Raw genomic sequence first — 18388 nt, 5'->3', positions numbered from 1 at the left:
ATTAGAGGTGGCATTGCAGGGGGTACACTGATGGGCTGTTCATCCTTCTTTTGTCTGATAATGATGGCATAACCTGTGTTTGCTTCAGAGAAAGGCTTTACTGGCAGTTGTGGCAGGATACAGTCACTCAGACCTCCAAAATGAGAGAAATTACACCTTTGCCTGCAAAGAAGGAACTGGACATCACGGATCTGGCCTAGCTGATCTCAAGCAGTGCATTATACTGGGGCACAAAGCAGAACAAACACTTGGAGAATTTGGGGAGGGGAGGCAGGTAAAAGTAAGAGACTTTGGAATAACCAAATCCTGCCCACTGAGACCTTTTTTCCCATCTTGGTTTCTCACTGGCCATTTCAGAAGCTTCCTGGAGTGCAATGTTAAAAAGTCTCAGTCTCCAACCTGCTTCCCTCACATCACAGCAGCATTACCAAGAAAGCTTCATGGCTTTCTAGGCTTTTTATTTCTAGATCCACTGCAGGATTTGTGCTCCAGCCTGACCATCCCTGGCTACAAATGTGTCCTTGACAGGAATACTCTTCCTCTGAAGAAAGGGAGGCTGCCACTCAGATACACACAAAACCACCTGCTGGCTGTCCTGCCTGCTCCTTCTCCTCTTCACCCACCACTTCAGTGAGCCTGCAACACACATGAGGGCAGCAAACAAAACAGCCACGGTCACTGCCAGAAGGGCCATCAGTCCTGTTTCTTTGATGTCAAGGTGCAGGTGTTTTCTGTTTCTTTTTAACCTGTTAAACAGTAAGGAGTGCGTTAACATAAGATTTTGTTTATAAAAAATAATAATTGGAGTTTGAGGAATGAAGCTAATGCATTGGAAGGGAAGTGAGCATGTGGATCCCAAGTACTCTTTTTCCAAGTGCATAATTAGCATGCCTTGGGGATGGGGTCACTTCTTCCACTTTTAGAACAGATTATACTGCACCTTTCATTTAATTTGCACGGAAGGTGTTGGTATGGAAAGCTAGCAGGGGATAGCTGGTGCACTGTCAGTTCCCATGTCAGCTTATTTAGCAGTAAATCCCTTGTGTCAACAGATCTCAAATATTTATGACTGAAAGAAAGAACGCTGCAGGTCCAGAAATCTCCTCCCAGCCTGAGGAGGAAGGAAAACACCGCTTGGATTTATCATTTGCCACTTGCCACCGTGACGTCAGCTCGGGGCTGAGCTCTCTACCTGTGGCTGGAACCTTAAATGAGCTGGCACCAGAAGAGAAAGGCACTTTCTCTTAGGCTTAGCAGCAACAGGAATGGCAATGAGACGCTCTGTGCTCCTCGCTGTGTGGCTCGGCCTGGTGTTGAGCCTTTTGAAAGGTAAGAACCACTATCTTCTGTTTTGTGATTTATCAAGGCAGCTATTGTGTGGCAGTGAATGGATTTCCTAGTGCTTTCAGCAGCTGTTGAGAAGCCAGTTGTGATACACAATTCGGCATGTCTAGATTTTGATTAATTAATGGTGAAAGATGCCACTGCAAGCCAATGGCTTTCCTTGTTAGCAGAACAATGGAAAATCACTGGTGCTTATGATTAACCTAATTAAGCCTATTCCAAGAGCAGTTTTCAGGACTTTCATACTATACCCAGGTAATTCAAGCTCTGTTACAGTCATAACAAAAGGTGCAACTGTTCCAGCCCAGTACCTTTTTGGCCAGAGGCTCCTTAACCAACCAGTCTGGAAAGCAGCTCGCCCTGAGTTGACTCACAGAGCTTTTGTTCCTTCCTGTTGAAATAAATTAATGGAAACATAACCACCAGCTTTCAAGAGGGTTGTACTGTAATCTGTTCAAACCAAAGGTGTCATTCTTGAGCCACTTCGTACATTTTTCTGGCATTGTGCCGAAGCTGGAAATTGTGAGCCAGAGCCTTCAGCCAAACTTGCCTTTTCCTGATACTCAGTGAGAGGTATGAGGGGGTGAAGACATTAGCAGAATTAAAGCATGTATATGAAGAGTTTTGTAGCAACTTGAAGCTGTGAGAGGACAGGAACTCCTAGCTAATACAAAGATAAAATTGCAGAGATATTGGCTGAATTAAGACTTGTTAAGCTGGTGGCAGATAGTTGTGGGTGTCTGTTGACTACTGTGAACGAACAGATGTATTTCCAGCAACATCCACAGTGTGCTACAGACCCATTTTCAGCTGTAAATCATAAGCATAGAAGTCTTTAAGATTGTCAATTGGTTGGTTTTCTGATTGGAGACTTGTAGGTAACAGCAAGATGTGAAAAATCTTGTGCTAAGACTCACTGAAAGCAATACCTGTTTTTCACTTGATCAGACTGCATCAAGATAGATCTGCCCAGAACCATTTCATTCTAAGCAAATACTGTAAAAGCTTTGCAGGATGTGTCCAATTGAATAGTACTGGCAAAGGCCCTGCCCTGCCCTGCCCTGCCCAGCAGCCAGATGTCTTTGCCATTGTACAGCCTTGGTGGTACCATCCATTTCTTTATCACAGTTTAGTGCCCAAACCCATTAACACATCTTGTTTCCATACACAGAAGGTTAGGTCTAGGCACACAGAGCCATAAATTAGCCACCTTTGCTCAGGTTACCTTTGCCAAGCCCTCCCACAAGGTTCAATTGCAGCTCATGCACTCTGCTGGCACCATGGATGCTGTTCTTCCTGAGTCCAAAGGCTACTCCCTCCTGGATAATGGCAAGCCAGAGCCTCCCAGCTCTAACATTTGTTTAAAGAGCACTACCTCTGTAACAGGTTGTTGTTCCAACATCCATTGCCTGTGGCCACCAGAGATTCTTATTATCACAGTTATAAGAAAATATCTATTGACACTAACTGGGGAACAAATAATTCTGTTTATAGAACTCAGTGACCAGAGGAAGCAGGAGACCTGGCAGGGAACTGGCACAATTGCTCATGTTTCCCTTCACCTGGAGGAGGCTAATGGATGGCTTGTCTCTTGCATGTGCCTTTTCTATGTGAGAAATATTGACCATCAGAAAAAAAGTGTAAAAGATTTTCCTCACTTTGGATTTTCAAAGCCCTATAAAGCTCTAGAAAACTTCTATTTTTTAAACGTCTATTTTTCAAATGTCTGCTGAGATGTGCACAGTGCTATAGTGACAAGGATCTTAGCCACAAATACATTAGTCTTTCAGCTGCATGCTTTTAATGCTTTAGATAAAATTATGATTGCAGCAGCATTCACTGACAGTAAATAAGTTTATATATATAATTCATATATAAATGATTAATTAATAATTATATAAATATAATTAACTAATCAAGATTAAAGTTAGATTACATGATCCAAACTGGCCATTTGTCAGTATCAGACATTTATCAGCAAGGCTGGTTTATAATTTGTTCTTACAACTAGGAAAAACAAAACAAACAAACCCCTCAAACCTGAACTCATTCTTTATATCAAGAGTTGAGAATAACACAGGTTAAAAAAAGCAAAACCAAACAACTTAAAAATAAATAACTAAAATGTTTTGGAAGAGTAAAAGCAATAACAAGAGCAGGGTGTGAGAGAAGGACTGTGAGAGAAAAATAACACCAATGGCACACAAGGTCTGGGGACAGGCAAAGGGTGAGGTAAGGCTGCCCAGGGATGTGGCTGCTCAGCCACACACAGGTCCCCCCACAATTATCTGCTCATGAATTGTCCTGAATGCAAATAGTGCTGCCCTCTCTCTTCTTTTTCCTTTACCAGAAAGTGCTGCTCAGGACACCCTTAGCACAGCGACACCAGCCTCAAGAAGCACAGGTAAGGAGCAAAGCCCTCAGGCAGCCCCTTCCTGGAGCAGCCCCACAGAGGCTTCCCCAAGTTCCTCTCCCAGGGGAGACAAAGGTACCTAGATCAAGGTTGTGAATAATCTCCACAAATCCCTGTTTCCATGTTGATCTTTGCAGCAAAGGGGAAGGACTGGGGAAGATTAGATGAGGTTGCAATTTTGTGTTTGGTGCCTTTGCCTCCTGCCTCAGGCCTGGATAGAAGAGGATCCCTGTAGAGATGCCCAGGGGAATCCTGTGACCAGATCCTGCAGGGAGCTGTGCCTGGGGCTGGTTGCTGCAGGATGTGACAGCTTTGGCCAGCACAGCTGTGGCCACAAAGCACAGATAAGCTGGGGACAGCACAGTGTGTGTGAGGTCCTTGTGTTCAAGCACTGTCACTGGGGACACATCAGGTGTCACGGGCATCTCAGCCCCTGGGAGCCAAGAGGCTGGGCAAGGGTGCTCAGGGCTTTGACTGCTCAGCCCCACAAGGATCCACTGCACTTACCTGCCCAGCACTGGTCCTACACACACAGAATTCCCCAAGGCTTTCTGAACAGACACTGCTGGGCAGTGCTGACATTTCTATTCCCTTCTTCAGAAAATGGAACTTCAAATGAAACTGCTCCTGAGCCACCAGTGATTCCAAGCCAAACACCCTCAGGTAAGGAGCAAAACTGCTCTGGCAGCTTTTTGTGGTGACAGCTTGGAGTAAACAGGTCCCAGGGAGCTCTGTAGCCCCCTCTGACAGGAAGGCATTTTCTTGCCTGAGTTTCCCAAGTTCTTCTTCCAGAGAAGACAAAGCTGCCCAGATGGTGGCCATTAATCCCTTCCACTGTTCCATCTTTTCCTGCTGGCCTTTGCTGCAAGGAGAATGTGTTGGGGTAGACTAGAGGAGGCTGCTCTTTTTGTGTTTGGTGACTTTGCCTCGTGCCTCAGGCCTGGATAGAAGGGGATCCCTGTAGAGATGCCCAGGGGAATCCTGTGACCAAATCCTGCAGGGAGCTGTGCCTGGGGCTGGTTGCTGCAGGATGTGACAGCTTTGGCCAGCACAGCTGTGGCCACAAAGCACAGATAAGCTGGGGACAGCACAGTGTGTGTGAGGTCCTTGTGTTCAAGCACTGTCACTGGGGACACATCAGGTGTCACGGGCATCTCAGCCCCTGGGAGCCAAGAGGCTGGGCAAGGGTGTTCAGGGCTTTGACTGCTCAGCCCCACAAGGATCCACTGCACTTACCTGCCCAGCACTGGTCCTACACACACAGAATTCCTCAAGGCTATCTGAACAGACACTGCTGGGCAGTGCTGACATTTCTCTTCCCTTCATCAGAAAATGGAACTTCAAATGAAACTGCTCCTGAGCCACCAGTGATTCCAAGCCAAACACCCTCAGGTAAGGAGCAAAACTGCTCAGGCAGCTTTTTGTGGTGACAGCTTGGAGTAAACAGGTCCCAGGGAGCTCTGTAGCCCCCTCTGACAGGAAGGCATTTTCTTGCTTGAGTTTCCCAAGTTCTTCTTCCAGAGAAGACAAAGCTGCCCAGATGGTGGCCATGAATACCTTCCACTGTTCTGATTCTTCCTGCTGGCCTTTGCTGCAAGGAGAATGTGTATACTAGAGGAGGTTCCCCAAAAGAATTCCTTAAGGCTTTCTGAACAGACACTGCTGGGTAGTGCTGACATTTCTATTCCCTTCTTCAGAAAATGGAACTTCAAATGAAACTGCTCCTGAGCCACCAGTGACAACAAGCCAAACACCCTCAGGTAAGGAGCAAAACTGCCCAGGCAGCTTTTTATAGGGACATCTTGGAGTAAACAGGTCCCAGGGAGCTCTGTAGCCCCCTCTGACAAGAGTTGCCCTGTGTGGGTTTCCCATGCTCCCCTTCCAGAGGAGACAAAGCTGCCCAGATGGTGGCCATTAATACCTTCCACTGTTCTGATTCTTCCTGCTGGCCTTTGCTGCAAGGAGAATGTGTAGACTAGAGGAGGTTCCCCAAAAGAATTCCCTAAGGCTTTCTGAACAGACACTGCTGGCAGTGCTGATCTGTCTCTTCTCTTCCCTTCTTCAGACAACAGTACTGTAAATGAAACAACTCCTGAGCCATCTGTGATTCCAAGCTCAGCACCTACAGGTAAGGAGCAAAACTGCTCTGGCAGCTTTTTGTGGTGACAGCTTGGAGTAAACAGATCCCAGGGAGCTCTGTAGCCCCCTCTGACAGGAAGGAGTTGCCCTGCCTGGGTTTCCCAAGTGGTTTTTCCAGAGAAGACAAAGCTGCCCAGATGGTAGCCATGAGTACCTTCCACTGTTTGGATTCTTCCTGCTGGTTTTTGCTGCCAGGAGAATGTGTTGGGGTAGATTGGAGGAGGCTGCTCTTTTTGTGTTTAGTGCCTTTGCCTCGTGCCTCAGGCCTGGATAGAAGGGGATCCCTGTAGAGATGCCCAGGGGAATCCTGTGACCAGATCCTGCAGGGAGCTGTGCCTGGGGCTGGTTGCTGCAGGATGTGACAGCTTTGGCCAGCACAGCTGTGGCCACAAAGCACAGATAAGCTGGGGACAGCACAGTGTGTGTGAGGTCCTTGTGTTCAAGCACTGTCACTGGGGACACATCAGGTGTCACGGGCATCTCAGCCCCTGAGAGCCAAGAGGCTGGGCAAGGGTGCTCAGGGCTTTGACTGCTCAGCCCCACAAGGATCCACTGCACTTACCTGCCCAGCACTGGTCCTACACACACAGAATTCCCCAAGGATTTCTGAACAGACACTGCTGGCAGTGCTGATCTGTCTCTTCTCTTCCCTTCTTCAGACAACAGTACTGTAAATGAAACAACTCCTGAGCCATCAGTGACAACAAGCCCAACACCTGCAGGTAAGGAGCAAAACTGCTCAGGCAGCTTTTTGTGGTGACAGCTTGGAGTAAACAGGTCCCAGGGAGCTCTGTAGCCCCCTCTGACAGGAAGGCATTTTCTTGCCTGAGTTTCCCAAGTTCTTCTTCCAGAGAAGACAAACCTGCCCAGATGGTGGCCATGAATACCTTCCACTGTTCATTTTTTTCCTGGTGGCCTTTGCTGCCAGGAGAAAGTGTTGGGGTCCATAGGAGGAGCCTGCCCTGTCCAGCCCCTGACCTGGCCCATAGTTAGTTGTTCCTGAGGCTCTTGGAGCCCCATCAGGGAGGGAGTTGGGGCAACCTCTGCATGGGGCTGGGGCCTGGAGCTGTGTCTGTGGAGCATGTATCCATCCATGGAGCTCTCCATACACACTGTGTTCCATCCCAGTATGGCCCAGTGTAGGCAAAGTGTCCCCATTTAATGCTGTATCTCCCTGCCTCTCTTGCCTGAGGGCCCTTGCTGCGAGTGGAATGTGCTTGGAGGAGTTCATAATTGTTGTTGCTTTCTGCTTGGGATCTTTATCATCAGGATAAAAAAAAGGCTTCGTTAGGTTCTCTGGAAAATATGTTTGGGGATAAACCTTATAGGAAATGAAAATTTATTAAGTGTTTTACCTTTTATTTTTTGGGGTATGAATGAGAATTCCTATTTTTTTCCCCATTTCACAGAAAATGTCTCATCTATGAGAATGTACTTATGAAGTGAAGTGTAAAAAACCAGGCAGAGTGAAAAACAGAATTTGATGTCTTGGAAGAGAACTGTAATTACCATCCTATATATAAGATGTATAGAAATTTAACTTTTTATTGCTTATTAACTACTTAAGTTGTGTACAGCCATAAAATGCATACTCTAAAACCTTACAGCATATATATAATTCCTCAGAGAAAATATACTATAATGATTCACTTTGGAGCCCTCATTTTATCAATGTGTCTGCAGTAAAGGCCTGTTCTATTACACTGTCATAATAAAGCAAGTATGTACCAGTGCAGTATTAAAGACACACAGGCTATTGTAGTCTTTTTCTAACAGTCACTGGTTCTGGCAAGCCTTGATATACTTTCTTTCTTTGATTTGGTTTCAGTTGTATTAAGTAGATTTGAACTGTGAATGCTCAGTATGACAGATAATGAATTTCAGCCATACTCCTCACTGTGATATCCTGCTGGGTTGTGTAGGGAAAACAGCTACTATCCATTAAACAAGCAAGGTACAGCATGCTCTGCAATTGCATCTATACTCTCTAAAACATACCTGGTAGATTCCTTTAGCAGAGGTACATATGAACTATTCAACATATGAATTACTTTATGTATGAACTGGCTATTTCAGAAATTCACAGAAACCCTAATGTGGATATCTTTTATCTTGGTATTAGTGGACTTCTGCAATGGAGATCCTTGTGGGAGAAATTCAGCTACATGTGTTTCCTTAAACAGCAGGTATACCTGTGTGTGCCAATATGGATTATACTACAGTAATGAGAATTGTTACGGAGGTGAGTTGCAGAAGGGCATCAATGCTTTCAGTTACCTGCTCAGGTGACTTTTACTTCCAATATTGCTTGTTTTCATGTTATAATTGAAAACACAATCAGTCTGGGAAAGTGCTGAGTGATTTCTTGCTTTGCACACAGCCACTCCTACAGTGACCTAGATTGCTATCTCACAAAACAGTGACAGCCAAAGAGGTTAATGTTCTAGAAAAAGAAGGTGAATTCTCTGTCAGGAGTGCAGGGGATTAAAATGAGTGAAAAGCAGGAAAAAAATGCAAGTGTAAACCTGACATCAAAACATACAGCAATGATTTAAAAAGGACCAAACTTATGAAGACCTGTGAAAACCAGATTGATTTTCCCCATTGCTAAACACTCACCAGAGTCCTGTTGAAATGCATCTCTGAAATGCTTCTTGAGGCCAAGCATGTGAGAAAATAGGGCTTCTTATTTAGGGATGAGCAAGCAGGATTCTCACATTTGCTTGTGAGGCTTAAGAAGCAGGTAGATTCTGAACTACTTTCTCTATAAGCCACAGTGAACCACATTAGCTGATTAAAGGCTGCAAATTTGGAGTCCTTAATAGACATTGTTTTCTCACTAAATTCTGTAACAACTCACAAAGTCTTTTAGCTTCAGGCCATGCTGACAGTTTAATGTTACTCAGTGTCATAACCAGGACAGATTGGTTGGGCCCAGGTTCCTGCCTTCTTCCCTGGCAGCCAAAGTGCATCCCCCATTGTGACTGAATTGATTTGTCCTCTACTGATCCCTCCTGTACACGAAAAATAGCACTGGTTTGCTTTCTGCATTATATTTCCCCATCCCTGAAGGCTGGAGAACTCTAAGGTGAAACTGGACTTCCATGAAAGTTTTCTAATTTACACCCTCTGTTCTCATTTCAGGGAAAGTATTCCCAGCAATCATTGCAGTGAATGCAAATTACACTGATAGTCTTGAAGATGTAAATTCCACGGAGTATGAAGATGTGTTCAACAATCTGTCAAAATTTGTAAGTAACTTAGTTTAGACCTATTTATAAAAGACTTGCACTTTGCTCTCAGATGGCTCTTGCTGAAGGAAAGGGAATCCCTGAAGTAATATCTGCATTTTTAGTACCACTTCTATTCTGGGGAGTTCTCACAAAAGTTGCTCTGCATCTTTCACCATTCCCTCTACAGAAACAATGAGGCTGAGTGAAGTTTTCCAGCCTATTGAGTTTCTCCTCTCTGCTGTTTGCTGAAGGCTCAATAATACTCAGTGGTATGAGTAAAAATGAACAACTTTAATTTTTTAAAATAAAATTATTGGTTATATACAGCACAGACTTTTCTGAATGGCTGTCCTGCTGTGTCTAAATACTGAATAATAAGCCTCTTGCATAAGTCTGCCAGTATTAGTATTTTAATGTTAGTAGTGAAATGGGTACTGCACACTTTTTATAATTTTATGATTACATAAAATCTGGCAGCAAATTTCCTGGAGAAATAAGGTGATCAGTTTAGTTTATGCTGGCATGTTGAAACAAGTGAATTTGCTTATTTCTCTTTCTGTCAGTAAGGAAGAATAGATATGCAACTCTACCAGATATCTGTTTAAAATTTATTCACCAGATGTTAATCAGGAATCATCAAACGTGGTAATCAATTTATGCATATTATTATATTACTTACTATGAATGTTGTATCAGAAAGCAACCAAAAGTTGTTCCTCCAGAATGTTAAAAAATATTTTCTCAATTTTCTTGTCTGGCATTTTTTCATGGTATGGCTACAGAAGAGCATCATATGTAGGACTAAAACAGATACATAATAGAATGAAAAGTGAAAATAGCATAGAAAATAAATTGAATTTTATTACAAAGAAAGATGGATAGTTTATCTTTCATTTCAGTTGAATTAGACATCTTGTCCTCTTCTCATGGTGCCTCCTGCTTGTGTGGCAGTTGGAGGCAGCTGCCTCCACTGTCTGCTCCCTGCTTCACATGGGATGAGGGAGAGCAGTGACTTTTCTTCTTATCCTGTTCAGCTCCCAGTGCTTTCATCAGTGCTTCTTCCCACAAGATCAACCCCTGATGATCCCACTTCACTGCCTCTCAGTGCCATCTGTGAGGAGCTTGACTTCTCCCTCTTCCCCCTGCTTGTCCATAGACTGGTGCTGTGGAGACACCCTCCTGAGCAATGGGTTTGCAAAGGGTATCTGTAACTATCAGCCACTTAACCTGGCCTGACACTCATTCTTCATCCCTCCACTGCCCTCCCAGATTCCCTGTTCTTCCATATTCTACAGCACCACCCCACTGTTCCTCTTCTGCAATACCCTGTCTAGTGGATTTAACACATCACCTTACTTTATTTGTGCCTATAGTAGCATATTTTGTATTAAAACTTCACTGCAGAAGCCTCAGTGGTTTGTGTGATTTTTTTCCTAATGTTTGCCTTGAACTCCAATTTCTTTCTCTTTTACAGTTTAAGGAGGCCCTTGGAACTCTAACAGGCTATGTAGAAACTGTCATCATAGAAATTCCGTAAGTTTGCTGGTTTGGTTTTTGCATATACACACTTCCCACATGCTTCATTTTAATCTGCTTCCCATGAAGTTCTCAGTTCAATAAAAGATATGGGGTGAGTTCAGCTCAGAATGTTTCCCCATAAAGGAGGGATGCTGGCCCCATTTTTACCCCAATATATCAGTGAAATGGGCTGGCTGAGGCAGCTCCACACTGGATGTCCTGCTTCTGGCACCATGTAGGATGCAGCACTGTGCTGTAACCAGCAGTCCCTGTCATATCTGACATGTCTGGAATTCTCACAGTTAGCTCCAAGTTCCTATGACTGCTGGGAGTGCTGCCCAGCTTGGAGTCCCAGCTTAATTTAAAACACACCCTTGTTGCAGGAGGCATAGAAAATGCATTTTATTGTGCATTTGATGTTGTCTCCTGGTGGCAGGTTGAGCAAAGATGCTACTGGGTGGGTTGTGGTGACTGCAGCTGTGGGCATAAGTGCCTTGCTGGTCTAGGTAGAGAAGAGAGATGTTTCTCTTTTCCCATCCCCATCTACTGTCCCCAGAGCTCATAGCAACTGCCTACATTATAGGAAGAAAGAAGCTGAGGAGGAGGGGGAGATTTGGCAGAGATTTTCTCTGATCTCTGCATCTAGCTTTCTATCCATATGGATTATGTGAAACTTTAAAATGGCACTCTCTCTCCTTTTCAGACGTCCAGGCAAAAGCAGAAATTCTGTTCCACTGAATGTAAAAGTGACAAGCCTGTTCACGTCGGACTCTCCTGAAAATAACAAGACAGTTTATTCTGCAGTACAACAAGCACTAGAAAAGGGAAACCAGTTCTATGTCCAGTCTTATTCCGGTATGTAACTCCTGCTAGGGAAGTCATTAACCAGCAGAAACAGGTTCTTAAAACCTGGTTGGAAGATTTCTGTGGGCATAGCAGCCCATCAAATCATAAGTCTTGTTGATTTTAAGGAGCTGAATGTCCAATCTTAGGTAATTTTGAAGATTCTACCATTCAGTGCTAGGCTCTTTTGTTTTATTAAGGTTTATTAAGGCTTCCTTCTTCCCGTGTAAAGAAGAAAAGGAAAATATTTATTCCCTGGTAAGCAATGGTGAGGTGATTTTAACCTGCTACACATTAAAAAAAGTGGGAAAAATCAGAGTAAAATATATACATATATATATATATTGTTCTTCTGAGCATAAGCTGGTATTTTACTGGCAAAATAGGATGACACTCTCTTTAGACTTCTCCCATATTAAGCAATGGTAATTGAAATGAGGCCTCACTGATTAGATACTGAGCTAAGGGATTTGTTGATCTAAACCAGTGAAGTCTTGCACTATTAAAGGTGTAATACTGGGAGAAAGAGTTTCTAATTAAAATAAAGATTTTTTTAAATATTTTAAATTATTTTTTAAAAAATATAAGTTCTTATTTTGAAATCAGCTTTCTTAAAAGGCATAGCTGATAATTAAGAGTCCATTTCATGGCTTAAAGCCTGAGTTTGGTCTCTGAAGGTGACTGTATCCACCTCAGCTGTGAGAAAGAAATAGAAAATCACTGGGAGCCCCCAAAGCACCAGAGCAGTCACATCCCTCTACAGCATGCACTGAGGTCTTTAAACCATTCCCACCACAAGAACATGGATCTAAAGAGCAACTGGGCAAACAGGATACTAAATGCTGCTCATGGAATAAGCTGCATGCCCATAAATGTTTATATCTCTCTAGAACTCTATGGGATCTGGGTCTCACAGTTCAGTTCAGGAGAATAGTTATGGTTTTTTAATTTGGGAGAATAGTTATAGTTATGACTGGAGCCAGGAAGGTTTGGAGGTAGTTGTAGAAGGCTGAGAAGCAGAAAGTCAGAAGATGTGATGGAAACTGGACCTTAACTGGTAAAGAGCAAGGAGGAAAAAAATGGCTGGTCCAAAACCTGCAATGTTGATGTCCCAGGAAAAGGACTTAAAATTTTTTCTATTTAGAATTATTAAATAAATAGTTTTGTGATTTATTGGGCACTGCTTTCTATGAAAGGATATTGAGGTTTGCTCCCTGTTTCTCTTTTAAAGAGGCAAAACATTGTGATGTTTATCAGTGTGATACTAAAACCACAGTGTGTGAAGGGGACACACTTCCAGAGTGCAAATGCAAATCTGATTTAGAAAAGACACAATGGGATGATCGTTCTTGTTCAGGTAAGAACCTCACTTCTTTATCTATCCCTGAAAGGCTGACCTGCTTAATCCCTGTCTTGGTCCCTTTTTGAGAAGGGTGCTGACCTCTAAAAATCAGGGAATGTGCATCCTATGAAGAAAACCATGGAAACACATACATTTCACTTTCAACAAATATGTAATTTTATTGCAGTAGAACAAATTATTAAACTTGATAAAATCATCACTGTAAACAGTGAGTAGGCAAGTCCTTAACTGAATTGTTGGAGTCCTGGTAAGAACTGAAACCTAAACAGGTAAAGGATGGAACAAATTGAATCCTATTACAGCGGATTATTATATATTCCTATGCTAGAACTTATTTTGGGAATAAATTCTGCATGTAACTTGAAGGCAGCTACAGAACTGGAAGTCTCATGGTGCACTACAATGACCTGTTAAGGCTCTGTCCCTTGTTCATAATTCTAGGTTTGCATTAACTGGATTTAGACAGGCTTTTGTGAGAAGAATGATTTCTGTCATTTTTGTCATTTTTTAACCCTGTTAGTTGCTAAGTTTTATTTACTTTCTTGTTTTGAGTCTGTTAGTAAGTGCTCTGTTTATATTTAGCTACCCTCCAAAGCCCTGTGATGTACCTACATTTCTACAGTGTACCTAATTTTCTACAAAATACCTTATTTTCTTCTTATGGAAACTAAAATTTTGACACTATAGAAGCAAAAATAAAGAAGTCTAAGATGTAAGATTTTTTTTGAAAAACAACAAATAATTCAAAAATCCATTATAAAGTTATGAAAGCTGGCTACAATAAATCCCAGTGAGATGTGGTCCAGTGTAGGCCTTTGTGGTCCCATGCCTGTCTAAAACTGATGCAGTTTTCCATACAAATCAAAATTCAGGCCATTGCTTGCCTATGGAAGATGCAACCTAGCCAGATTTCCTTTTGGATGAAGCTGGATGATTTTAAACACAGCCTGTTTACTTCCAATTTTGTGATTTTATATTTCAGTTTGTGTTTTACATTGGTGCAGTCCTAAAAAAAGCCATTCTGATGCCTTAAAGCTTAGGAGAGGGGTGGGTGTGTGTTTCTAGAGCAATAAAATAATCTTCTATCTGCAATTCACTCATGTTTTCCTCCCTGAAAATACAGCTTGCAGTAAAAGCTGTTCTGCAGCAAAGCACAAGTACTGTGTAAAAGAAGAAGAGGTTCCAACATGCAAATGTATGGCTAACTTTAAAACCAAGCTTGGAGACTGTGTGCCGTGAGTACTCACTTCTTCCTGCATTCCTGGTTGTAGGTGGAGGTGAACATCTGTCAGGGGGGCAGCTGCAGCCCAGAGCAGGCTCTTTTTGTGGTTATTACTGCTGCAAATTGAACATTTCTTACCATAAAGTTCATATATTTTAAGTATAAGAAACTACTATGGAAGGAAGATGGAGTTGCCAGTCCTTATAGATGTTATACTTTTGTTAAAGACATTGTATGGCAATTCCAAGTGGCTCAGAGGAGCAGAGTTTAGCTCTTTAGAAAAATTAAGTCCCTTTAACATTTTTCAGACTGAGAACCTGAAACTTTGAGTGCTGAGATCACAAATCACTCTGAAAATCTCAGATTGTTTCACTCTAATGAAAGTAAATAATTTAACATGAAGATAGGGTTAGAGGAAACCTGTAATGAACAAACCTTGTGGAGAAATTTCTGACAAAAGGGGGAAATATACTATTGTTTTGTGATAATACAATGGTTTGGATTAAAAGAGACCCTAAAGATCATCTTTTCTTCCTTTCCCCTTTTTATTTTTTCTCTCCTGTAGTTGTCCAGTGGGCTACTCTGGGGAGGAATGCACTGACAGTAAGTATAAGAATTTGTAATTTTTAGTTACGGTCTTGAAAAATACCTAGTAATGCTTAATCTGTCTGAGATAACAAAAAATGTAGTAGACTTTAGAGATGCCACCATTCTGCATTTATAGAAGGAAAATGTTAAGGGAAAAAAAGAGTGAAATTTCTCTGTTGCCTTATGTGCCTAAGGCATGGGAAGAGCCTGTTTGATACCTAACTACACAATTTAGCATTTAACAATACTAGCTTAAACAACCTCTACATCCTCTCATTTGTTCCTGTTCCTCCCCTATAACTGAATGTGTAAAACCATTCAGTGCATGGCATTAGAAACTAGAGCTGAGGTCAAAATAGCCATCCATAAGAGATGGTCTTTAATGCAGATCTCCTTAATTTACATCCTTCTGTGTCCACAAAATATTGTAAGCACCAGGAGGCTGGAAATAAATCTTTCCCTTTCCCTTTCCTTCCCCATTTTTCAATATTCACTGGGAGTTATTAATTGACACATTTCTTGTTTGCTGTTTCTTCCCCCCAGATACTGAACTCATCCTTATAATAGTGGGCACAGTGTTTGGAGCCATTATCCTGAGTTTAGTGATAGCAGTCTCTATTGTTTCAGTCAGGTAAGAATATTTCTTACAGTGAATAGAAGCTGCATTGCTGGGTGTTCATAATAAGGGTTTTGCACTAGGCATGCTATAAAAATCTGTTGCATGCTTCAGAATGACTGAGCATCCAAAATAAGGTGGGACAAATCACTAAGTTGGATTTAACAAATAAGACTAAATAGTCTTCTAAAATCTCCTTTGTTCTTTTCATCTCCTCTGAAGAGCAAAACACAAACAAAGTCCAGAGAGGAGGAGCCTGATAAAGTCTGACACGAATACCTCTGATGACAGACCAAGCATGTTCCCCAGGGTCCAGACCACATCTGGCCATGCAAACCCAGGATATCAGCCTCACAACCCCTATGAGATGAGTTCCAAAAATAGAGATCGTTTTCCAGAGAGGGATTATGATGATATGGTAAGTGTTTCACATAGTAGTGTGGGAGTGGAATTCCTGAACAGGAGCACTGTGGGCTAGAGACATTATGGGAATCTAAGCTGCCCTCTGTACAACTTGGTCTAGAATGCCAAAGTGGTATAAAGACACCCAAACAACTGTAGCTGCATCTGAAAAAAATTCTTGATACAGAAATTTTCCTCAATGAGGAGATCAGCACTCACAAAGACCTTTCTAAAGCCCCAGTAGTCATCCTTGAACCACAGGAGGGATATGTGAAAAGCAAGGGTCAAAGCAAGAGCTTGGCTGCCCAGTGGTCTGTTGTGTCACAGGATGTTTGTCTGCACTGGCCAAACTCATCCCTCAGCACAGGTGTGCCTGCAAGCATCACAGACTGCTCCCACCTGAGCTGCTTTCAGGCTGCTCTGCAGTCACCAGGTGCTGCAGCCTCATGCAAGACTCACAGCCAGTTTAAAGTGGGACTGATGCCCAAGGGATTGTGTGCTCCCACTGCCTGCTGCTGCCTGCTTCACAGCAAGAGCATCTGCAGCTGCTGCAGCCTTGAAGAGGGGAAAGGTGTGAAGTGCCACGAGTAATATAGAAGTTTTTGCACTGCTGTGGCACAGGGGAGCCTGGTCTGCAGGGGTGTGTCATTACGTGGAAGGCATGGTCTAAAAACAAACAAAACAAAAAAGAAAGAAAACCCTCAAAAAGCCTGTTTTATCCATGAATTCTGCAAGGGAGCCACAGAGGAAGCAGAGGCTTGAGATTAGCTCAGTTTGGGTTAATAACATCAAGGTTGTGGGACCAAATCCTGTGTGAGCCATTCATGCAAGTGTTGGACTTAGTGATATTTGTGAGTCCTCATTTCTCTTCTTTTCTTGTCTAAAAATTCCCTGTAGTATGAAGCATCACGGGAGCCCAGGGGCTTCAGGACACAGAACAGATATTGAGTGACCAGAGCAGCAGGAGGATGGATGACCACCACAACCCTGGGTCAGAGCTAAGAGTTTCACAGCCTCCCACCAATGCAGTTACTGCAGCAGAAGAGACAACAACGTCCTTAACCCCAGATTCTCTCAAGATTTTCTAGAGGAAGACTCGTGCTTGAAAGAGATCATGGACAACTTTGAAATAAGAGAAAAATGTTAGAGAGTAGGGAGAAGAAGAGGACTTATTTTAAAAGAGCTAATGTGCTCCTGTAAACATTAGACTTCTTTGATGAGGCCAGAGAGTGAGTGTACACAAGATACCAGGATTTTAACCCTGCTGGTTTTCAGATTTTTCCAGAGGATGGTCCAGGCAATGTGTGGGATGCTGAAAAACATCAGTACCCATAGCTTCACTTGGATTTGTGCTCACCTAATTTGAACTATGGCTTTGGGCAGATGAAAACTGTTTTTCTTGAGAACCTGACCTGTTTCACTTTACTGTATTAGATACAGGTTTTTTCACCATCCTCAACCCCCCAGTATTTCCCATATTCAGTATTTCCCATCTGAAAGCATTGTGGTCAGATCTCTGCTGACATGGGTTGTGTGAGACAATGGTACTTGTCTGACCTTTTCCACTGCTTCCTTCCCAATACAATGGCAAGATACAATATCTTCAAACAAACACTGTTCTTTTCATCTTGCAAAACTGCATTGGTTTTACATTTTTAGCTCCTGTGGAAAGTGTCAGCATATTTTTTTCTTTTGAAGTCTTTATGTTCCAATGATAATAAGCTTGGTGTTTGGGGGTTCTTAAAATTTCTTGCATACAGTCAATAAATCTCTCTGTAAAAAAATTTATATGTTACTGAATTTTACTGAGTGTGCATTATCTGTTGACTGGCATTCATATTATAATTGCATAAAATACTTATATGCACCCATATGTACATATATTTATAGGTTACAATCATTTAAAGTATCACTTAATTCTATTGTATTTTGTGTTTTGGTTTTTATATATGCAGATTAACTTTTCCTATTAAACATTTTTTTTTCTCTGAACCAAGGCTTTCTTATGTTCCTCCCAGTGGTATAAGTGTTTTTTCTAAACTCCAGAGACTATTTTATGTTAAAATTTGTGCAGTGTTTAGACACCAGTGTGCACAGACTAGTTACATCAGCACCCAGCTTTCACTCAGAAGTTCAGAAATATTATTAGGTATTAATGAAGTTAATATGTTTGTTGTTGTGAGACTGGCACCAATATTCAGTGATTACTTTTGGTGGGAACTGGGTAGTTAGTGCAGGTGGATCTCCTTTGAAAATGCTGGACAAGCTGCTCTGTCTGATGGCAGCTGCTAATGGCCCAGGTGAAAAGAAGTGTATTTCAGCTTAAATTACAGATCTGGGGGTCTGGTAGAGAACACTGTCTGTGGCTGCAGAGATTTCCAGGATGTCCATGCAGATGCTTGTTTCCAGTCTCTCCATGATCAAAGCCAGCTCCCACTTGCCAGTTTAGTGATTGAAAGCTGAGTCCTAAAAAATCCCAATCTTTCTCATGTGGCTTCTGTAGAAGGTAGACCTTGCTTTCTCAGAAACAGCCTGGTGAGAAAACATGCCATTTTCTCTCTGGTGTTTTTCTGAGGTTTCGTTGTTTCTTTCCCCCAGCTCACTCCTGTCCTGCTTGCTGCTGTCACCTGGCTGCACAGTGTCTGCCACGGGCAGGGTCTGTAGGGGACAGGTTCTGGTGGCTCAGCCAAGCCCATCTGTGTGCAGC

The 18388-nt window shown here is 42.5% G+C and overlaps 1 protein-coding gene across 3 annotated transcripts; it reads left to right on the top strand.

Annotated features, from left to right (window-relative positions):
- Positions 1–1050: 1050 nt before the first annotated feature.
- Positions 1051–17469, top strand: MUC13 (mucin 13, cell surface associated). 3 transcript variants are annotated; one of them, XM_056496530.1, is made up of 17 exons: positions 1051–1329; positions 3695–3832; positions 4358–4420; positions 5087–5149; positions 5455–5517; positions 5823–5885; positions 6556–6618; positions 8019–8138; positions 9041–9147; positions 10604–10662; positions 11351–11502; positions 12722–12847; positions 13977–14088; positions 14641–14678; positions 15207–15294; positions 15502–15697; positions 16579–17469. In XM_056496530.1, exons 1-17 carry the CDS (start codon positions 1266–1268, stop codon positions 16627–16629), a joined length of 1566 nt encoding a protein of 521 aa, XP_056352505.1. In that variant the 5' UTR covers positions 1051–1265; the 3' UTR covers positions 16630–17469. The 3 variants fall into 3 exon arrangements, with proteins under 3 accessions (XP_056352505.1, XP_056352506.1, XP_056352507.1); XM_056496531.1 differs by lacking the exon at positions 5455–5517; XM_056496532.1 differs by lacking the exon at positions 5823–5885.
- The last annotated feature ends 919 nt before the right edge of the window (positions 17470–18388 follow it).

The sequence above is a fragment of the Oenanthe melanoleuca genome, chromosome 7, assembly GCF_029582105.1.
Source record: "Oenanthe melanoleuca isolate GR-GAL-2019-014 chromosome 7, OMel1.0, whole genome shotgun sequence".
In the NCBI taxonomy this organism is placed as follows: Eukaryota; Metazoa; Chordata; class Aves; order Passeriformes; family Muscicapidae; genus Oenanthe; species Oenanthe melanoleuca.
This window is presented reverse-complemented; position numbering and strand designations above follow the sequence as displayed.

What these genes read in the sequence shown, in the direction of transcription:
- MUC13 (XM_056496530.1), top strand. Translation starts at nt 1,266, where the DNA reads ATGGCAATGAGACGCTCTGTGCTCCTCGCTGTGTGGCTCGGCCTGGTG. An exon ending in TCCAAGCCAAACACCCTCAG is followed by an intron (nt 4,421 to 5,086) that starts GTAAGGAGCAAA and finishes TCCCTTCATCAG; the next exon opens with AAAATGGAACTTCAAATGAA. An exon ending in AAGCTTGGAGACTGTGTGCC is followed by an intron (nt 14,089 to 14,640) that starts GTGAGTACTCAC and finishes TCTCTCCTGTAG; the next exon opens with TTGTCCAGTGGGCTACTCTG.